Source organism: Ursus maritimus, unplaced genomic scaffold, assembly GCF_017311325.1.
Source record: "Ursus maritimus isolate PB19 unplaced genomic scaffold, ASM1731132v1 scaffold_25, whole genome shotgun sequence".
NCBI lineage: Eukaryota > Metazoa > Chordata > Mammalia > Carnivora > Ursidae > Ursus > Ursus maritimus.
In genome coordinates this window covers 19,880,677-19,903,682 of record NW_024425008.1, presented here as the reverse complement: position 1 = coordinate 19,903,682, position 23,006 = coordinate 19,880,677, and the positions used below count along the sequence as shown (strand labels likewise).

Genomic DNA, 23,006 nt, shown 5'->3' with positions numbered 1-23,006 from the left:
CCGAGGAAGGCTTTGTAATAGTCAGGGAGAAATAAAACAAGGTGGGTGGAAATCCCTACTTCACAAGAACACTCTTCAAATGAGCATGTTCTAGTCTATCATGCCATGTACACCGGGAAGTTGTTCACCTGGACCACTGTTCGGGTCTGAAGAAGGGAGATCCAGGCAAAGCTGAAAGGAGCATGTGTGAGAAAGAAATATTCAAACAAAAAAAGGGGGGAAAGGTTAAAATCTTTGGGGGTTTTAGGCTCGTATTTTATTACATATTCTATTCGATTCTCATTTTACACAGCATATTGGCCTCAAACTAAAAATCAAAGAGTAAACCAGAACATGATATAAATGTCCAGTACAAAGACCTCAGAATTCAATTTAGAAACCTGGGGACTAGAACTTCTGTTTGAAGAATAAATAAATCACGATGCAAGTAAGTTAAGCAATAGTGGGTCTGTCTGCTTAATCTTAAGTTGACGAATGACATTATTTAATTTTTTGTGGGAGATAAGAAAACAAAACGGAGACAGTGAAGAAAGGTCCTGGGTGAAACTGTTTCCTAGATTGGAGTGGCCACTCACCTTGCGAGGCAGCCCTGTTCCAGTGCAGCAAAGCTCTGGGGTAAGTCTCGTTCTCCCCCACGATGGTTGCTTCCCCTATGGGGAGACGAAGTAAATACAAATCAGGCACTTAAGAAAGACAGGCACTAGACTTTAGGCTTCATTTATAAGCCAGGGTGGATATGTGGAACATAATTTAAACAAGAATTGGGATATGGCAAATATTAAATGAAAAAAGCACTGTACTGACATTAAACCAGGATTAGAATAAAATGCTGAGTTCAGAGGAATCCCTGCCTCCGTCTAGGACGCACTACTTCCTGCAACATGTTGTATCCACAGAACTAATAAGGAGACTAACTACTGAGCAGCTTCTAGGGACCTGTGTACCACTGGAAAAACAATGCTGTTATATCTGCTGTATTTTGAAAGATGGATTTACTGGAAGCAGTTAACTTTGTGACAAATGGCAAATCAATTTCTACTGTCAACTCTAACATATAACACTAACTTGGTTGGCTTAGGGAGCTGAGGGAAATTACTCAAGCACGCGTGTTGTTAACGTCTATTTACAACAATAAAGAAGTTTCTTTGTGGCTTTTTTGCTTTAAGCATGAACAGGTTACCCAATGTGAGCCTTTGTATTCTAAAGCCAAGGCAGGATGGCAGTGAACCTTACTCTGGTCGAGAATGAAGGCTGCATTGCTCTGCGCCACTTCGTAGCCCTGTTCGGCCAGCAGGAGGTACTGGATCACGGCGGCATTGTAGTCGCCGTCTTTGTAGCTGTTATAGGCCGTCATAAGCCTCTCGGACCAACGGCCTCGTTCACATACATTCTTAAACAGCTGTGAGAACGAGAGGAAAAAAACCCATAACAAAGTAAGGAACATATACCTGAAAATCAGTTTTGCACCTTGATTACAAGTGACTGTTAAGCTACTTGTGAATCTCTGGCAGCTTTATTAAATACATACAGAAGTCTGGGATTTTATTTGAAGCTTTCAGTTAGTCTTTAGAAGAGGTTTATAAAAATAATAGTAAACAACTATACACCATTACCCTCACCAGGCGCTGTTCTAGTGCTTGTTTTATGTACAGTATGTACAGAATTTCCCTCAAAGCTCCCATGAGGTCACGGGGGACACTCTATGAGGTAAGTCCTATTAACTGCCCCATTTCACAACCAAGGAAACTGAAGCACCGAGAGGTTAGGAAATTGTGCCAAGCATTCATCAAATGCCACTCTGAAGTGCCAGTTATGAGAGCACTAAAGAGGAAAAGTTCCCTTTGGGAGACATCAGCATTCCCCTTTACAACATTCATTTTTGGTGCTGTTTCAGGTACTTTCTAGGTGCTAGAGAGACTGCAGACACCACCACCTCTCCTTAAAACCTTGGATTCTGGGGGGAGAGACACATGTGATAAATAAGCACGACAGTGACACAAGGGCCCCGAGTCTTCCCCCAGTGTATCAAAACTAATAGGCTGAGTCTGTTTCTACTTGAGACAAAATCATGCAAAGAAAACCAGAATGAAAATGACAGACTTTCCTCCTGGGAAAATTAATTTCCTGGGTCCAAGTCGGTAGAAAAGCCCTTACCTCCACTGCAGTGTGACACGATCGCATCACACCTGTGCCGCTGGCGTGCATCTGTGCTAGGTTATAGAAAGCCAAGATATGGCCTCCCTGAGAAGCTAAGTTAAAATACTTCAAGGCCTGTTTATAATCCCTCTTGACTCCAATACCATCTGTAAGGAAAATCACACAAAAGGTCAGAAATAGTCTTAATGAAAATTTAGCTGAAGCACCAGAGAAGCCTTAAATAATGAGTAAAATTAAATGAAATTCAGAATTCTTACTCAGGAAAGATGTGAATCTTACTAATGCAGATTAGTATATTAATATAGATTAACATGATTTACAATGAAAAACAAGATGCACAAATCATTGAATTGGGAGAATATTAATCAGCCAGAATGCAATAGCTCTCATTTCCACATCATAGCGGCATCTAGTGGAAAATAAGTAATTTAGATCTTGGTGTGTACAGTGTTTAACACCAATGTTACTTACTATAGTACATAGAGCCAAGCTGCAGTTGCCCATCCACCCAGCCTTGTTCAGCAGCTTTCTGGAAATACTTTAATGCCAGATCATAATTCTGTAGGAAAAGAGGTCACATAATCACATGATGAGAAAACTCAAAGGTTCACATACTCAAAAGTTAGGAGAGTCATTCATTAAAAAGAGTTAACAAAACACATAATAAGATATTCTCAAAGAGCCATTACAAAGACTACCTTCTAAATTTTTATAATATACAGGTGGTAGTCTATGTCACGGATTAATACATTTAAGACTGTGAACAATCTGTATGTTCACTCTCACAAAGCCTACATAATGCTAGTTCTGGTTCTTTGGAGAAACCTTGGAACGTAAGACTAGGACTTAAGAAACACTCATTTCTTTCCTATTAACTAACAAATCTTTTTGAAACCTCAATTTTTCTAACATTAAATAAGGAAAATTATTCTCTCTATGTAGCTTATTAAGCACTATATGGTTATTAGATTTCAAATATCATACCTATCCACAGAGAAAAATTAAAACAAAGATCACTACTGAATTTTAGTGTCCTAAAATGATGAGAAGGAATCAAAATAAGAACACCTACAGATTAGAGTCCTAAACCTAACTCTTCATTTCAGGCCCAAATTAAATACATTTTACTTGGAGAGATCATACAGAGAAGTGGAAAGCAATGAGAATCTCAGGGCATCCAACATGAGGAAGTAGTACAGAAGAATGAGAAGTAATGGCCTAGGAAAACCAAGAGAACTTGCAGAATTCCAGGAAAGAAAGAGTTCAAGTGACGTAGAACCAAAAAGTCAACAGGAGTTGACATTTGGGAGGTTACTGGTGACCTGCATAGAGCAGTTACATGAGGCAGAAGCCTGACTGCTGAGAGCTAAAGAGTGAGTTCATTCTTTCAAGAAACCTGGCTTTGTACTGATGGACTGGAGAGAAGAGAGGTAGTAGATAGAAGGGCAAAGAATAGAACAGAAAGCTTTTCTCCTTCTAAATGGGAGGAACAAGCATTTTCTTAGGCTTGAGCAAAGAAGTAGGGAGGGAGAAGTCTTGGAGGGATGGAAGCATAGGTAGGGTAGAGCACAGACAGAATGAGAGACAGCTTCACATCTTTAGCGAAAGTGCCAGAGACAGAGCCATCCGAAGAAGGCAGTTAGTATGAGGGTACTGGGTACTCAGAGAACGGGAAAAGGTTCAGCTCTAGTTATAGAGGAAGGATTTCACCCAGGCTGGAAGCTAGTTATACTTCCCCACTTCACCAGCTGACTGCTTAAGTCAGAATGTTAGACCGAAAACTTACAACTTGAACTCCTCTCCCGTAGAGGTAAGCCATCCCGAGTCCACTCTGTCCAACTGGGTTGCCCTGCAAACCAGAGACAAAAGAGTGAAAGGATTCATTCAAACAAACAAACAAATGAACAAACAAATAACAGGCAAGAATAAATGACTACCAAAGAAATAATTTACAAGCGTATTCAAAAAATGTCTTTGCATTTTTCAATTCAAAATTCTCCTTCCCAGCAGGCTAAATGTTAATACCGACTTTCAGAGATTTGGGGGTCTTCAGCAATTTGCTGAAAAAGAGGAAAGAGTACATTTATCTAGAATTGAATTTTGGTGAGTTACCTTATGACCATCTGTTCCATGAGTTTATGATAGAAAACATGACTACTGTATTTCTTCTTCTTAAAATTAAAAGTAGGTCACTTTTTGGGTAGTTTTTCATTGGTAACCTCCCTCCCCAATAAAGAAGGAAGATGCCATAGTGTAAAGTCAACAACCATGTAAAACAGCATTACTGGGATCAGGTGGCAAAGACACACTTAAGATTACTGGAGTGTCACAGAACAAAGATAATCGTTGGTTTGAGACCTGAAAGAGAAAAATCTAAAATTCAACCTAAACGTGGATGGACAGAGGCATCTCTTAAAAAGTGTCACAGCGCTCCCTTGGAAAATACTCAACTGACATTTGGAACTAAAGTAATATGAAGCTGGCAAGGAGATAAGCATACACACTGGAGGCAAACAGGGTCTTAAATATTCATATGTAGTTTTCTCTGGGCCAAAGAAAGCCTAAATTTTATATTTATGATTATCGAAAGTACCCAGTTATGTAAGTTTTAAACCTCAATTTGCAATACAAATAGGGCAAATTATAATAACTCTCAATTGCATCACTAAAATCAATACTTCCCCTATGAGGAAACTTCTCAATGAAATTGAAACAGAGGCTTAATATTCAATAATTTGCACCCCCCCAAATAAATTGCTTTATATTGGGAAGTTTTTTTTTCCTTCTAGCCAGTCCATTCCCATGAATCACATTTACAAAAATACTTTCAATAATTTGAGACATGAGTTTGTTATGACTAATCCTTCAGTATAATAAACTTATTTATTAAAATAATAATATGGCACACATTTCAATACACTGAGTCATGAGGTCTTACCATGTCAGCAGCTTTCTTGAAGTAGTGAAGAGCTGTCTCATTACTCTGTGGTACAATATCACTTCCCTCTGAATACATCTGGAAAACAGAGCCTAATTTTATTAACAGCTATACCCCTCTCACCTATAATGTATTTCTATCTCAGGTCATTCTGGTTTTGTTAGGTATCATGAAATCTTTGAACAGTTTAAAATTCCCCATAGGATATTTAGATATTTTAGATTTATTTGTCATAACAAATTTATTACTTTTCTATAAACATGAATATATTAAAATCAGTTCACAGATCAGTCTCAGGAGGAGAAAACCTTTAACTCAGGGTGAATCTTGTCTCTCACTCTATCCCAAGGGAGTCAAATGGTTCATGAGTTGCTTGGGGTCAGTGATTACATGAGAGAAAGGGGTGTTGATGACAATGCCACTTCCCTCTCTCTTCCACCACAATTTCCCTCAGGGTAAGATACAGAGTAGGTCTTAAGTTCAGGAAAAGAAATAACTAAAAGGTTATTTCAAAAGGTTGCAAGTACTGAATGATTAGAGTACCAGGTACGGAACAGGATAAAAGGGCCAAGAGAAAGAAGAACAGAATGATCGAAACTGTTTTCATCCACATCATACATTAAGAAAACAGCAATGGAAATCTTTTTTTGAGACAGGGTTAATTAAGAATTCAGAGCAAGAACTGAAAGGGCTAGAATGGAAAGTTCTTAAAGGCTTGACAAAAATAGATGGGAGGGGAAGGGGGTAGGGAGTGACTGGGATAGGCCGGTGATGGGTATTAAGGAGGGCACATATTGCATGGCGCACTGGGTGTTATACACAAATAATGACTCATGGAACACTACATCAAAAAGTAAGGATATACTGTATGATGACTAACACAACATAATAAAAAATTATTATTAAAAAAAATAGATGGGGAATACCAATTTCGATCCTGTAATAGTTGGGATATTTACATGGATGGTTCTCAGGCCCCAAATCACTGGTTGTTGATTATGTGGCAAATACTGACGAGACTTTTCTATTTGTAAGAACCTTTGTGACATTTATTTTACCTGAGCATCCTAACCTTAGATTTGGTTTTGGATGAAAATATCCACTGATTTAGACTGTATTTGTTTTCAAAATGATGAAAAAGGAAGTTCTGAAACTGTGCCATGTCATACAGAATCTATGTTAGGTCTCTAGACTTTAGTGTTTCCTTGCTTAGAAAAGAACCACACTGATAGGTGGGTGATGGCCATCACACTGAAGATGATTAAAGCCTGCAGACTAATTGCAACAAACTCTAGTTGCCTCTACTCAGCACGGAAGAAAACAGGCAATTAGGACAGACTTAGCAAAAAAAAAAAAAAACTGCACAGCATAAAGAAAAATTCCTCATTATTGCATATGATACACACAAAACAGGAGCTCAGTGATAGCTAATTTCAACAGAAAATTAACATACTGATGAGGAAATGTTGTCTCCCTTACGTTACCTAAGAAAATGCCTCGAAATCATACTTACCTTACCACAAGACACAATATCCTTGTATTGGAAATTTTATTTCCAGTTTATTTTTGGTAAACTGTAGATTGTAACTACAACATGTGCTTTTTATGCAAACACCTCTTGCTATTATGTAATATGTTCACAGGATGTACAGTACCTTTCCCAAGAAGGCCATAGCATGTGAATTGCCAGCATTAGCTGCTAAATTGAAGTAGTCGAATGCTCTCTGTGAGAAAAGAATTTATTAAAATAATTAGTTTTTCTAGAATCTGCCTTTGGTTTTTCACCAAAATAATCATTTCAGGAACTTTAAAAAAATCTTACAATATGGCAGTATCTCAGTTTAAATAACAGCATGACATCTCTTGCTTGCTCAAGGTACCCACCCCTCTTCATGCCCAATCCATCACTGAATCCTGTAACTTACATCACCAAATTCCTTTTGAATCCACCTATGATCCTCCACTATCACAATTCTAGGCTAAGCTTCATTATCTCGCACCCAAACTTCTGGAACACTTCCCTCCTTGGTCTCCCTGCCTTTAGTCTTCAGTCTAAAAGCAACAGTTCAAAACACTTAACATGCTGGTCCTTACAGCCCTTGAAGTTTTGCAGGGGATATACTGGCATGATCAGACACTGCTTACCTCAGTACTGTTGAGCTTGCTCTCTGCACTCCGGTCTTTCCTGCCTCAGGACCTACGCACATACCACTCTTTCTGGCCTGGAATGATCTTACCTCTAGGCTTGACTTAAATGTCATCCATTTCTCCTCAGAGACAACTACCACCTCCCACTTGTTAACTTGTTACTGGACCCTTTCTTTCTTCTTAATAGCAACAATCACAATTTATTACATGTTTCTTGGTGTGATCATTTAAAAAAATACCTAATGTTCTAGTTCTATTAAACTTGAAGCTCTGTAAGGACAGAAAGACCAAAGCTATTCCGTCTAGCATTGTATCCTGAATGCCTAGCAAGCAGTGAACAGGCACATAGCAGGCACACAAACTATTGACGAATTAATACAGTTATGTACTGGGAACTCCTTTTATTCCTTCTGAGAAGCTGGTGAAAAAATTTATTGTTGTGTAGGTGTTTCTCAAGTAGGCAGCATACACCAAGAATATCCCAAAACTTGTATAAAAGGGATGCAGCAAACTTATCATCGGAATTGTTCTCTCACCTGACATTTTTATTAGCCAGTTCATCTGGCCTAACGACATACATTTTAATGACCTAAAGACAAGGAAAGCAGTCAAAATGCCATCTGAATTAAAAACAAACAAACCATGGATATTTGGTATAGTTTTAAGTGATAAGTGTATTTTGTTATGATCTACTACTTAGAGTTGATGGGATATGGAAATGAGATAACCTTAATTAGAAAATTTAACTGTTATGGCAGAATAATAGTTTTATTAGTCTAACAAACATTTGTCAAGAACTCATTATGTGCTAGGCATATAATTCCCTCAGGTGCTGGGAATAAAGTGGCAAAGTCCGTGCTCTTTCGCAACTTAAGTTCTAGCAGAGGAAGAAACTTAATTACATGATTAGTGAATTTACAATGGGTAAGGGCCATAAATACAGATTTTCAGAAACTGTAACTGTGGTACATGACCTATTCCTGGAGTGGGGTTAGGAGTCTAGAGAAACATTTTAGGGGAAGAGGTATTAGAGTTGAATTCTAGAGGATGAGTAGGAATTAGCTACATAAAGAAAGGAGGGGGGATAATATTCACTCTAGACAGAGGGACTAGCATTCCAGAAATCCTGAGATAGTTTCTTCATATTTTCAAAGACCTGAGAAAAAGTCCAGGTGCCTGTGACTCAGAAAGCAAGGGGCTGGTGAGGTAAACAGAGACTGGTACAAATCCTGGAAATCATGTTAAACAAAGGATTTGGTTTTTAAGTGACTGGCAATCATGGACCACTCAAGAGTTTTAAGCAAGGGAACCACAGGATCAGGTGTGTGGTTTACAAACAGGCTACTGCACAGGAAATGCATGCAGGAGATGCTCACACAAGTGGCAGGTGTACTGATGGATACAAGGGAAGAGATGAGTGAGACTTAGGGCATAAGGCGCACAAAAGCTGGATACAGATCTGACTGCTACAGTTATATACTCCTAATTTCTCACAAACTCAACAATGACTTTTCCTCAGTTCTATGAAATATTTTTTTTCCCCCAAAGATTTTATTTATTCATGAGACACAGAGAGAGAGAGAGAGAGGCAGAGAGAGAAGCAGGCTCCCCACAGGGCAGGAATCCCAATGCGGGGCTCCATCCCAGGACCTTGGGATCATGACCTGAGCCTAAGGCAGACACTTAACCAAATGAGCCATCCAGGTACCCCTGATATATTTTCTAATAGGAGTTTTAAGACATACTTCTACCACATACCTATAGGAAACCAAGATACTGTGTATGTATTTTTGGCAATATTGAGAACTAGGTCTCAGAATTAAAAAAACCCTTCCCACCACTATGAGGTATAATTACATTTTTAGTCTTCAGTTTTCTCAGGGGTCAGTTGGATCCTGAAAGATCATTTGTGATGATTGTCTAAGTAACATAAACTTGATATTGTCATTGATAAGAAATACATCTAGAGCACTGTTTCTTTCTACCACATGAAGTATAAAGCCCTGGGAACAAGAAAGTTACCTGATGATTTTGTTCTACTCCACGCCCTCCGTGCAGATGCAGTTGTCCCAGACCAACCTGAAAATTCACAAAAATGAGCAAAAGTAAATGGTAGCATCTGGTGTGCCATTAAATTAGACCAACAGGAAATCATTTGGTAGTAAAAAGTTTTCTCTTCAGAATTCAAAAAAGTGAAGACTTAGTCTTAACTCCTGAAGATATTACTCTACATTAACCTACATTTTTTAAAAACTGAAATTCCTGCTTTTAATTACAAGGTGTCTTTCTGAAATAAAGATGAAATAAAGGCAACTTCAGGCAAACTAAAACTGAATTTGTCACCAATGAACCCACTCTGAAGGAAATACTAAAGCATGTTTTTTAGGAGGAAGGAAAATTATCCTGGGAAGCCTGAAGATGCAGTAAGAAATAAAGACCAATGGAAAGTTAAACTTATGAGTATATCTAAATTATATGGACTGTACAAGAATAATATCTTGCAGGATTCAAAAGCATAGAATTAAAACACATACAGAGTACTCTAAAGTTTACATTGTCCAAGAAATGGTAAAAGTGCTCATTCATACTAGACTTTGGTAAAAGAGTAGTAAAACAAAGTTCAACTATCACCTTAGTAGAGGGGAGGACATACAATAGTAAAAACACAAACCAAGAGAATATAAGAAAAGAGACATAAAGGAGCATGGAAAAGCAAAATGAAAGAAAGCAAGCAACACAGAAAATGTAAACACAAATATATCATTCGTTACTTTCAATTAAAAGACTGTCAGAGTGAATAAAAAAAAATAAAAGTAGTCCGATGATGCTCCAAGAGACAGACCTTAAACATAAGAGGTTGAATACAAAAGACTGAAAAGATACTACATGTAAATACTAACCAAAAGAAAGTGGCATAGCTAGCTAGTATCAGACAAAGTACGATTTAAAGCAAAAAACATTTCTGAAGATAAGAGAGGACACTTCATGATATATAAGCTAGTTTAACAGAAAGATAACAATATTAAGTCTATATGCACTCGACATGGCCTAAAATACATTAATCAAAATTGACAGAAATACAAGACAGAGACAAATCCACACCAAAGTGGGCAATTTAAACAATACTGTCTCAACACTGGACAGAAAAAGCAGACAAATTCAGTAAGGATTCACCAAATTTGAACAACAGGATTAAGAAACATAACTCAAAGGACACATAAAGAATGCTAGACCCGGAGACTGTAAAATTCATATTCTCTTTAGCGCACAATATTTGCCCAAACAATGAAGTATACAGCAAGTCTCAGGAAATCTCAGACAAATGAAATCATACATAGCAGAGTTTCCTTATTTTTTTATTTAGATGCAGGCTCCCCACTGAACAGGGAGCCTGACAGGGGGGCTCGATCGTAGGATCCCGGGATCATGCCCTAAGCTGAAGGCAGACCCTTAACCGACTAAGCCACCCAGCTGCCCCAAGTAGAGAGAATCTCAAGCAGACTCTGCAAAGAGCGCCGTGCCCGACACGGTGCTTGATCTCACAACCTGAGCCAAAAACAAGAGTCAGATGCTTATTAACCGACTGTGTCACCCAAGTGCCCCATACAGAGCATATTCTGACTGTAGTGGATTAAACTAGAAATAACAGAAAGGGTAAATAATAAAACCCCCATTTATATGAAAACTAAGCAATTCACTTCTAAAATTACACATGGGTCAGAAGAAATCACAATGAAAATTAGTGCTAAATATCATGAAACTATGACAGCAGGAAAACGCGTTCTACCACATACCAAGATTTATAAAGTTATACGAATTTAAGACAGTACTGATGCACAAGACATGCAAGAGACCATGCACAGAGCATTATCTGCAAGCACCCAAATCTGGGAAGAGTAAAATGGGCAAGTAAGTTGTGGGATTTTTATACACTGAAATACTATAGGGCACTGTAAATAAATGAATTTCAGCTACATGAAAACACATGGACTGATTTCATAAACATAATGCTGAGCAAAAGAAGCCAATACCAAAAAATGCTATATGAATTTTCTTTAACATAAAATTCAAAACCAGACTAAACCGATCCGTAGCTGTAAGAAACCAACTCAGTGGGCAACCCACGAGGAGGAGGGCGGCTTCTGGGAGGCTAGCTGTGATTCACAGTGGGCTCAACTGGGGATTAACCAGGGGGCTGTATGCTTCAGATTTATGTACTTTTCTGTATTAAAGTTGTAATTCGAGTAGTAAAAAGAACAATATGATATACTATACCACACATGGATTGTTCTAGCTTGAGTTTTCCACTGAATACACTGAAGTCAGCTTTCCACAGTGAGTAGTATTCTACGTCATTTTTAATGGTTGCGTGAAATTCCACTACATGGAAGTGCCATAGTTAAGCTAAGTAATTCCCTATTTTGGGGCATTTAGATGGTATTGAATTTTAACTGACCTCTGATATAAAACAAAGATGTTTAATTAGACAAGATAACTTTATTATAATTTCCATGAGCTAAGATTTGGATCTTCCACTACAGTTTTTTTTTTAAACGTAAGATTCCCTTCTGTTAAATCTTAAAATCAATTGTTCTCAAAACGTATGTAATACTCATCTCTCTAGATGTCTAAAAGACCTATAAACTGCATAGAAAAAAGGCAGATGTTGAAGTCCTTTTATTCCAGGATTATCAACCCACGAAATAACAAATTATACACAGTACTTTGATGGATATACCATACAATTTACATTGAACAAAGCTACTCTGTCCTTGACCTTGAGGAAATTATGGTCTAAGATGAGCAAAGGAAACATGAACAGTAAATGGCCCTGAAGGGCATCTGAAATTCCAAATGTTCCAGAGACTTTTTGTTGAGAGAAAGTGGCAGTTTTCATCCTTGTTGACTCCAATAAGAGCCTTCATCATCAATAAACACTGCTCTGTTCAAGCAGTGGTTTCCAACCATGGTGCAATCGCCTGGCCAGCTTCTATGAACTATCAATGACTAGGCAACATCCTAGATGAATCCAAATGGAAATGTCTTGACAGTATGAGACTCTTGGTACTTTTAAAAATAATGCTACTCAGGTGATTCTAATATGTAGTTAATAATGGCTCAGAGCAATGGAAATGTTTCTTACAGATGTAAGTGCTTGCTCCATGACTGTAATATATAGTGCAGAGACATACGCCATGAGATATTTAAACACATACCTGTGCTTGTACATCACCTTTTTCTGCTAGGAACTGATAGTATTGAATCAAATCTTCTTCCAGCATTCCACTATTCATTCCTGGATTTTCCACCTCGTCAGGCAGCCGTATTCTCTGTACTACTGAGCCTCCTGTGAGCGAGATATCACTAGCAACTGAAACAGGGGGACGAAGTAATAACAAGGAGGAAGGTCAGAAGGATTGTTCCACAGAAGGAAGTGGAATTTCAGCTGCCAAACATTGACAGACATTATACTAACAGTAATCTATAGATTACAAAATAGTAATCTATGCAAGCCCAGGGTTTTCCACAAAATATTTAGTAAGTGGAATCCAAAGTGCACACGTACACGTGCACACGCACACACACACAAAGGAGATCTTAGTCAACTAGCGTAAAGATCATTCCACTTAAGAGACTTGATCATGATTATTTCAAGTAGTACAACAAAAATAGATGTATTTGAAGTTAATTCCATTGTTTTTTGTTTCTTTTGATAGGGTGAAAGGCAAAAAAAAAAAAAAAAATAGATACCATGATTGGCAACAAGACGATAATGAGTCAGTGCTGATTCACAACTCTGGAGGACTCCGATGCCAGCCCAGTACCGATAACCCTGTGAGACAAGCTCTAGTGAGAAGACTGCAGGTTCACACGCTCCACTGGCATTCTTGTCGGAAATGAATAAAGCCACCCACGCTCAGAATGTAATTCTGCAGTCCCTTGATCCCAGTACATTACCACCTCGTTTATCCTGACTTTTAGGTTCTGAGGTAATTTATTCAGCAACTGCAAAAACCAGACTGTAGCTAAGAACTAGGAAATAATGAAGTTCCCACAGAAATCAAAATAGATGCTGTGAACTTTACGGATGAAGTGTGCGCATCTCACGTGTAAGAGAAAATTACTTAGATTCTTGCTTAGAACACATTCTAATCTTATGTTAAACCTGATTTTAATAAAAGTGGGTTGATATACCAAACCAGCAAAGAAGCAACAAATTAACAAAATAGGGAAGATGAGAGACTACTAGGAGCAGGCACAGTAACACGAGCAAAAACTGATTTCAGAGTGAGAAGGAAGATAGCTAACTATAAAGAACAGAAAAAAAAAGTAGAGCTCTCTTGAGTCATTCAGCACAGATTCAAATAACTTTACAGATTTAAACAATCCTTAGGACACTACCGTGTAATAACGTGTATCATATTTAATGTTCTTATTCTGTAGTCACTATTTAAGAAGACTGGTAAATTAAAAAAAGATATAGGTCAGAAATATTTAACATACTTTGGCCATATAAAAATATGCTTTAAATTTCTAGAAAATTCATCTAAAAGGAACTTTTCAATTACTGTTTGAGGAATAAATATTACCACAGATGAAAAAAGCCAATGCGGAAAAAAAACTTCGAAATTAGTGAGGAACTTCAGAAAGTTGGAGCAACATCCTTGTTTTTCACTGGCTTAAACTATGTTTACGTCTGTCACAGATAGGGTCCAAGCTCCTTGGCATGACATATAGCCCATTTATGTGATTCCTGATGAATTTCCTGACATTCTACTCTCCAGCCACACTAAAGAGCTGATGTTTTCTTGCAAGTACCACATTCCCTCATCACTGCCCCTCTGCATATATTGCTCCTGCTATATGAATGCCCTTCCACTTCTATTCACTCACTGCTTTTTATCCCTCAAGAATTACTTTAGTTACTTCTTTCCTCAGAAGTATCTCCTTTAACTGCTCCTTCCAACACCAGTATGGGGTAAGTGCCTTTCGAGGTGATTCCTATACTGTAACGATCTCCTTACTTGTGTAAATTTAAATGTAAATCATAAGTCAATTTTCGATGTAAAATCAATTAAAATGTAAAACTGTGATAACTCAACTGAAGAAATGATTGTGACAAACATTTCCAACTTATAGAAAATAAAAAAGAGCCATTTACCACAAGGCCAATCAGCCAGAGTCATCATTTTAAAGAAAAATTGTGGACTGTACAAATTTTCATCCACATGTAGATGGAAGTGTTGTACCCATTAACAAGAATTTGAAGAATGTTCAACTGAATATTTGATCTTAATGAATACATCTCATTCATGAAAGCTGGAAAAGCTGTAGCCCCTCATGAACCAAAAATTCCGCTCCTCCATGTTACTAAAGTCGTACTTACCAAAACCATGTGCGCTATTAGGTTGCCCCCAAGAGCTCCAAAAGTATAATATACGAGGGCCTGGGAAGGAACAAAATATGCTTAACTGAACACAGGCATACACTGACCCAATTCAAATGGCAGTATACAAAAAAGTTTTAATAATATTACCTTTGCCTGACTTGAATTAACACCAAGTCCAGAGGCATAGAGAAAGCCAAGAGCCTGAAATAAAATGACAAAAGTAAGAATTCTTCCCTAGTGGAAGTTTATCCACAGACACAGTTTTATGAACGATGAAAAGATGCAAGAATCTTTAGATCCTGGTAGACTTGAACAGTCCAAGTATGTACAACTGTGGAATTAATTGAAGAGCCTCCAAAATGCATTAAAGTTTTTACAAATTACACAATGAAATACAACTGAACAAATCAAAAAGTTTGGCTTGAAGATTAAAGACAGCTTAATAAAAATATTAGCTAGAAAACCAAAGCTGAACACACTTGAACATGGCTTTTCCTTTATCTTGATCAACAGCTATCAAGAGAACCAAACAACCCCTTTATCATTACATCAACACATTACCTATCAAAGGAGAACAGACAATGAAAATAGTAAGAGGCTACCAAGATAAACAGTCTAGCAGTAAAAAGGGGCGGCAAGGGTCACGTTGAAGGGTTAAGAGAGAAAGGTCACTTTACAATGCTGAAGCACACACCATTTTTCATTACAAAAACCCCCAAAACAAAAAACTCCAACCAACCAAACAACACATTGATAAAGTTCAACCTTTGCCCACTGAGGACCATCCCTGATGACATAAAAGTAAAAGCTGAAGTCAGAAAGGTAGGTGTATCACATGCCAGCGTTCATCAAAATCCATGAGCTCTTACTACATTACCAACCCCACCCTCCCGTTCTTGGGTAGGGCCATGTGTCTAGGATGTGGCAAAGAGAGATGCAAGCCATTTTTAGGCCTGGCCATTAAAAACTTTTCAGAAAACCCTCCAGCTCTCCCTTCTCCCATCATGATGGCTCGAAAGGCCCATGTTTGAGATGCTGCAGCTACATGACAGAAGCGGCCCATGACTGAGTCAGCATCAGGAAGAGAGTGACACAGGCAGGGGAACTGCATCGACCCTGGCGAGAATAAGGAATAACTCTTTGTAAAGTGGAGCCACTGTGATTCTGGGGCTGTGTCTGTTACATTAGCTAGAATTAATTACCATGGAGAGAGTGCTTTGCAGTATTCAGTATTAAGCACTGTGGCATTGTGGGGTGCTATTATTAGAGGGGAAAGATGCCTTAGATAACCATTCTTCAGAGCCAAACGTGTCTGTAGAATAAAGAATATATGTGTGAATGTATATAAACTGACTTACACAAAGAAGGGGAAAAAAGCTTTGAAAACAAAGGGGGAGCAATTAAGATATCACCTGTTTATAAATTAAACTAAAACTGTCTAAGAGTTGCAGACTGTAGGTACTCAGTCCTATAGAAAACATTGGTCACAAATCCCGTTACTGTTTACATAGTCTGAAAACAGACTTCCCCTAACCGTGACTAGAAATTTTATATTTAAGCAAATCCCACACCTCCAATAAACCTGAATTACTGAGAGCATTTAAAATAAATGTGGTGGCCTCCTAAATCCAGGTTTCAATCTTACTATTACTGATGAGAAATCAAGCAGAGATTATTTATCAAATGGTGTGATTCAATATAGAACGCAGAGCATCCCTCTATAAGGCTGTCTTGGCCAAAAATACTAGACTTGAGTTCATCAGCCTTTAGCTGTGACATCCTCTACTGGAAATATAGATGATGAAGACCAGAATAAAGGACAAAAGGAAGAAGCGAAAAGACAAACTGAAGAAGGACATTCTGCAGAACAACTGGCCCTATCTTTAACACAGGCAAGAAAGGCAAGGACTCTGCTAGCATTAATGACAGAACAGAATGTGTCGTCCTGGACTGGATACTGCTTTGGACAAAACAGGGATAAAGGAAATGTTCTGGTTCAACGCCCTATGAAGACTGTATGGGTATTACATTTACTGGACTTGAATGATGAGGGCTATTTATTGAAAGAGCAAGGAAGGGAACAGTAGACAGTGACATCCATTTTAATAAGAAGTTCACATGTATAAATACACAAAGAGAAAGGTCAAGAAGGGAGTGCATGCATTAACATGTTACCAATGTTCAGGTCTGGGTGGTAAAGATATGATGTTTTCTTTCTTAGTTTTTTTTTTTTTTCAGTTTGTATTTCTAGTTTCTTATAATGATCATGTATGCTTCTGTAATAAAATATATCTTTTAAAAAAACACCAAGATTACCAAAAGCTGGAGCATCTGAACTTTGGAAAAAAGGCAATGGGGAGTGATTTCAGATAAAAAAAATGATTACCTTTATGTTTCATTCTTTACAGATTGAATTTGGGATACTACAAATATAACTGTGTTAAGATGAAGCTGCAAAAATGCCTTAGGTGACCACCCTGAGGAAGAAGATTGGTAAAATGATCTGCCACAGGATTAGTATTTAAAGCCATTTTACCTTCCAGCCTTACTTGTTAAGGGAAGGCAGAGCATAAAGAGTAAACTGCTGTGAAAATAAACAAGTGCTATGTGCCAAGAGCTTCTGCAGTGAAAGTACACTTACAGTTTGTCCCTTAGGAGAGCCTTCCTCCGTCAGTTTCTCAAACATCTCTTTAGCTGCCTGGATATTCTGTGTCAGGTAATCACCAAACAAAAGAGCATATGACACTCTCTCCAGGGCCTTGGTATGATTCATGCCTGCTGCCTTTTGAAGATACCGATATGCTCTTTAAACATAAGCAATTAAAAAAAACAAATTAGCAATATTTTGGAACTCCCATTAAAATTTTTACAGAATCTGGGGTGCCTGGCTGGCTCAATTGGAAGAGTATGTGACTCTTGATCGCGGGGTCATGAGTGTAAACCCCAGTTTGGGTGTAGAGATTAACTAAAAAAAAAAAAAAAAAAAACTTAATTTTTTTTTTATTTTTACAAAATCTACTAAAATGCAGAATAATTTTACAAAATCTACTAAAATGCAGAATAAATAATTTCTTTATTCTATAGAATCCCTCTGATATTTGATTTCCATTAAATTATTTACTTATATACATATAGAAAACATTCTGGGCTACTTTTGTTTTTACGTAAGGTACCAGTTCTGTTATTCCAATATTTTAGAATAGTCTAAGAATGAGAGAGAATTATAATAATGTAGTATCCAATAAATAATCCAACGATAACCACTGCAATTTTCTTTTAAAATCTTCGCACAGACTATAACAAAAGTCAGCTGAAATTAAGGGACATAGAATGTTAAAAGACAGTCAACTTATTTTACGTTCTCTCCAAATTCCTAAATTCTAGTGTTTGTCTGCAAGATAATTACAAAGCAAAAACAAAAAGACAAAAAAAAACACTTGACAACAATTCTTTTGTCTTATGTCATTCTCAATTCTGAAGAGTATACATATTTTCTTGGCTCTCAGAAACTATTATAATTTTAATTATTCCCATTTTGCTTATTGTTCATTCTTGTGATGAGTATTTATAATCTTTTTAGCCCAAAGAGCTGAAATCTGATAAAAGTAATGCCCCTAACTGTCCATTGGTCATATCAGGTTTCCTTATAATACAGCCTAAGAAATCCTCTGTCTTTGGCAGTGCACCTAAAAATCAAGTACTTAAAGCTTTTTATCTCAGTAACAGCCTATGTCAGGGGAAGAATGGACTGGGCAGTGCTACCTACTCTCTTTTCTGGCTTTTCTTGTTGCTTCCGTTGAGGATTTTCATCCCTGTCTGGTACATCATTTCCGCTTCCTGCATTTGCCGCCGTTTAGCTGCCTCCTCTTCAGCTAAAAACAAAATGTAAGATGCTTTTAAATCAATTTTAATTTTAAACCAATTATTTATCAAACATCAGTATATATTCTTTCTTCTGGGTAGTTACCAATACAGTGATCTTTCACTATTTCCCAATCTGATTTTAAGGACACATGTTTTTATGTGTGGCCTTTATCTGACTGAAGTTAAGACTTTTTTTAAAAAAATAAAACTCATTAAAATCACTTCCTTGTAAAGAAAGCTGTATCAACCTGTTTTTGTTAAGTGCTTTTCTGCTAGTAATTCTAAAAGTTTTTATATAAGTCAACTAAAATTCCAGTAGAGCCTTATGATTATATGCCAAGGTGAGCTAAAATTGAAGGACAAGAGAACAATAAAAAAACAATAGAAAAAATACTGGTGTAGTCAAAGGTGACTCTAGCCTCACCTGAATGGCTGTGTCTTTACAAGGAGAAAATATGTGACTAATTACATAACAAAAAATTAGTTGAAAAAAAGGATTTTTATTAAATATAGAGTTTAATAGTCAAGTTCTGTGTTTTTCCTATGTACTGATACAACACTGAAAATCATGGCATTAGAATAGATTTCCCCAAAATTATTTTGCTACTATAAGAAAGCATTTTAACAGAAATCTAAAACTCACCAAGAGACATTTGAATATTTCATTAGGAGTATTTATAGAAATAGAAGTGACTTCTTCTTATAATATAAAAACAAAATTTGATGTATTAAACAGGAGTACCTGATCGTACTGGCCCACATCCAAAGACAGACTATATTTGATGCTATCTCTAAGGAATGCCTAAATATTCTATCAGAGTCATTACTCTGAAAATGTCATCTGGTATCAAAAAAGGTATGTTCAAGGTTTTCTTTGTTCTTTTAACAGTTAGAAAGTCCTTCCCGAAAACACAGCTTGCCTTTAGAGGCAATACTGACGTTAACATTTACGGCAGTTAAATATACTCTATCTGTCAAATATTACCTTAGCACAGCACATTTCACTCAAAGTATTTAAAAAAGGTATTATCTATTTGTCTTCTAAGCACTATTAATTAACCTCAGCATAATGTTCTGTTTTTCTTTCTTGCCAAAAAACATTTTACATTAATTAATTTAGCACCCTGCCCGAGGGCTTACAGAACAACCTGTGCACACCAACGGAAAATCATCTCTAAATAAAACACAAGTGTGATAAGCTGCCCAAGTGATAGCCTGGAAGTGAGTATACTGCATGCTTCCTGCTCTTAAGCCCATTCTTTAAGACTATACCTACGTCATTGACGCGGACCACTTCTGACCAAGGTGCAGAAAGAATGGCTACAAAAAGGCCTTTAAAATGTTGTCCGAGACATAAAGCAATGTGGATATGCTTCCTACTGAGCAAAACTTACTTTCACAAAAGCCCCACTTTTCATCTGCTTTGTAGTCATAGGTTGTAGCACACCACAATCTGCCATCTTCCCTCCCATCTGATGTACATTCGTCATATTCCTTATCCAGGAACAGAAAAGGGAAGTGGCAGGGCTCCCCATGTGCTGTGCCTTCAATGGCGGTCAGAGCTGAAAAGATAAGAAAAAACTCTAAACATGAATAGCACCTCTGCTATCTATGGATATAATACTGTCAATTCCAATGGTAAGAATTTGAAGACAAAAATACATGATTTGAAATGGGAAAAATGAAAGAGGCAGCATCAGTTTTCTGTAGGATGACTTAAGGGTGAGTCAACTTAGTGAACAGGGCTGGCTTAGTGTACATGGCAGCTCTGTATCCAGCTTAGAATTTCTGAAGGTCTTGAGATGTGATACCCTCAGAATGTTAGAAGTCTATTGTAAAACTCCTGGCTTACTAGTGAGCAAGAAATAAGGCAAATACAACCAGATCAATTCCACTGCTCAGCATATTTCCTCTGTTTTCTATCTGAATGTTATAAGTCAGCTTCTTTAATAATATAAAGCTATACAGGGAAAACGCTCCCCCACGTAAAGTTCATCACTCATGTATGCCTCTGTGATCCCATAGCATTTTATCAGAGAACGTATGATACCTGCTGAGGTTCTTTCTTTATCCATACTCTCGCTCCCACTACACCCCGAGCCTGTTAAAAGTAGAGACCATATCTCTGATTTGTTAAGCTCTTTCCGACTATTTTCTAGGTGCTAGGAATTAGGTGGAACAGAGGTCTCTGCTCTGTACAACGTATTGCCCAGCAAGGAAGAGAGACATTAAACTGAAGTGTGATCACTAAAGTGATGTTATGGAAAGGAAAACCTCCCCTATCAGGTACTGAGGCTTACCACTGAACTTCATGGGTGTGTAGGAGTAGATGGTAGATGAATTGCTTCAGGGTGGGGTGGCAGAAGTACTGCAGACAGAGGGAATGATGTGCGCTAAGAATCAAACGAAAGACAGCATGGCACTTTAGAAAAAATACAAGTGTATCTTCAGTATGTTAGAACATGCAGTTTTGAGTGCCCAACCAAGTGGACAAGAGAAGAGGCTAAAGCTAGAGCGGCACGAAGAAGCTAGACTAAGAAGGTCCTGATAAATCTAATTAAGGAGTTTGGACTTTACTCTGAGAACAATGGAAACTCACTTAAGAGTTTTAAACAGGAATGACATGCTCATACTTAAATTTTTATTAAGAGAGTGGACAACGGAATGGAGAAAAGCAAGGCTGGATGCAAGGCAACCAGTTTAAAAGTTGTGACATTAGTCTAATTGAGAGGTAATGGTAGCCCAAAGAGGATAACGGAATGAAAGAACTGGATGTACTCAAGTGATGCTAAGGAAGCAGATATGGCACCACTCACTGATTGACTAGATGTGCAGATGAGAGGGGAGGAGTCACAGAAGGCTCCTAGATATTAGGCTTCAGGAAGTAAGGGGATGGCTATCCTCACTAGGAGAACACTAAAGGAGGAGTAGGTTACTGGGTAGGGATGAAATGGATCAGGGCAGAGACAAGTTAAACTTTGATCCTGCTACATTCAAAGTGGCTATAACAAACAAAACCAAAAACAAGATGTCTTAGACATCTTTTCAGCTATAGTCAAAGAGAAAGTTCTCTGGTTCACAGATAAGACTGGAAACCAAGAGTACACATAAGAGTACCAAGTGAGAAGTCCATGAGAACACCAGTGGGCCAAGGTTGAGCCCAGAAACATACACGGTTAAGTGAGTACACGTCAACTTCCACAGGTTGCTTTTACAGGGAGAATGTAACTAGGCATCGGAGCTTAGTGATTAAGAGTACAGATTCTGGAGTCAGAACGCCTGATTCAAACCCTACCACTTACTAGCTGTACACTTTGAGCAAATGCACTAATCTCTTCCCTTATTTGTAAAATTATCTGTAGATAGCTTCCTTATCTACAAATAGGGATAAGAGTCCTTGCTGCACAGAGTTACTCACAAAGATGAAATGAAATAAAACACGTAAAGGACCCACTATGACACCTGCCTCTTAACGTAATAAGCCTTCAAGAGATGACACTGCTACTATCACAGGTGCTGCTGCTCCGAAAGCACAGGAAATGGATGCTCCTTCTCGCCCATGCAAAGAAAAAGTCATACTAATTTGTTTCAGTAAGTTATGAAAGGCAAAATTAATTTCAAACTGTTTGCCACTAGGCAAATGTCATTCACCATCCTGGTAATCACTGACCAGCGGCAAATACTTTGATCTGTGTTTTTAAGAAACGATCTTTAGTACAATATATAAGCAAAGTACTTACCCTTTAGCAACGACCTCAGAGGGGTCATTTTAACTAGAGTTTGAAAAAAGGCACTTCTATGCACTGCTACTAGATTCAAATTTGAGAAAAATAGTACCCGTAAAATAGCAGTTTGTCAACCCGAATTTCAAATTAAAATATAATAGTCTAAAAGAATATTTTTTTTGATAAGAAATTTTTGTTTTAAAAACAAATAGCTTGCCATAAGAATCCTAGTTTGCCAAAGCCTTCTAAGTGGTGCAAATGTATGAAAGGATTCTCTTTCATGTGATGGAACTATACGCCAGCAAAGAAACTAGAAAGAACGCAAAAGTTTTTGGCAACAAAAGGTTTTAACCTACTGCTGACTCAGCACTAACTTAAGAAAGAGGAATCCCCAGGGTGCCCGTGCTTCACCAATTTAGTGACAGTGAATCTTGGTCTAAATAATGTGTTTATTAGTAAGTAACTAGAAAGAAAATTTGTATCTCTCAGGTGTCTTCTTCAAGTAAAATCACAACAGGGAATTTGCTACTACCTTTTTAAACTTTTTGAAAGTCTTCTAAAAGTTACTGACTAGGACTTGCCAGTTCCAAGTCAATTACCTCAAGTAGACAGTCCTCACAATAGTGTTAATTTTGGTTAATTTTCTTTCCATGGAGAAATTCTGCAAGAATTTCGAAGCAATCATTTTAAAAACTGTCACAAAAATAGTACCAACTTTAAAAAAACAATGGTAATCACTGCTCTGGCACAATGAAGCTGACTGATTATGCAATTTAAGTTAATG

General features: G+C 37.6%; 1 protein-coding gene across 1 annotated transcript in view; it reads right to left on the bottom strand.

Moving 5' to 3' along the window:
• The window catches only part of SEL1L (SEL1L adaptor subunit of ERAD E3 ubiquitin ligase), a 52,644-nt gene that overhangs the window by 10,572 nt on the left and 19,066 nt on the right, over window positions 1–23,006 (bottom strand). Inside the window, exons 4-18 of the mRNA XM_008699035.2 lie at window positions 19,892–20,059; window positions 18,400–18,505; window positions 17,275–17,437; window positions 14,781–14,834; window positions 14,631–14,690; window positions 12,995–13,076; window positions 12,460–12,614; window positions 9,266–9,322; window positions 6,751–6,819; window positions 5,096–5,173; window positions 3,944–4,006; window positions 2,629–2,716; window positions 2,155–2,303; window positions 1,234–1,399; window positions 576–650 (exon numbers count right to left, since the gene is read on the bottom strand). Coding sequence (XP_008697257.1) covers window positions 576–650; window positions 1,234–1,399; window positions 2,155–2,303; window positions 2,629–2,716; window positions 3,944–4,006; window positions 5,096–5,173; window positions 6,751–6,819; window positions 9,266–9,322; window positions 12,460–12,614; window positions 12,995–13,076; window positions 14,631–14,690; window positions 14,781–14,834; window positions 17,275–17,437; window positions 18,400–18,505; window positions 19,892–20,059 — 1,533 coding nt within the window. The remainder of the gene's footprint in view (window positions 1–575; window positions 651–1,233; window positions 1,400–2,154; window positions 2,304–2,628; window positions 2,717–3,943; window positions 4,007–5,095; window positions 5,174–6,750; window positions 6,820–9,265; window positions 9,323–12,459; window positions 12,615–12,994; window positions 13,077–14,630; window positions 14,691–14,780; window positions 14,835–17,274; window positions 17,438–18,399; window positions 18,506–19,891; window positions 20,060–23,006) is intronic.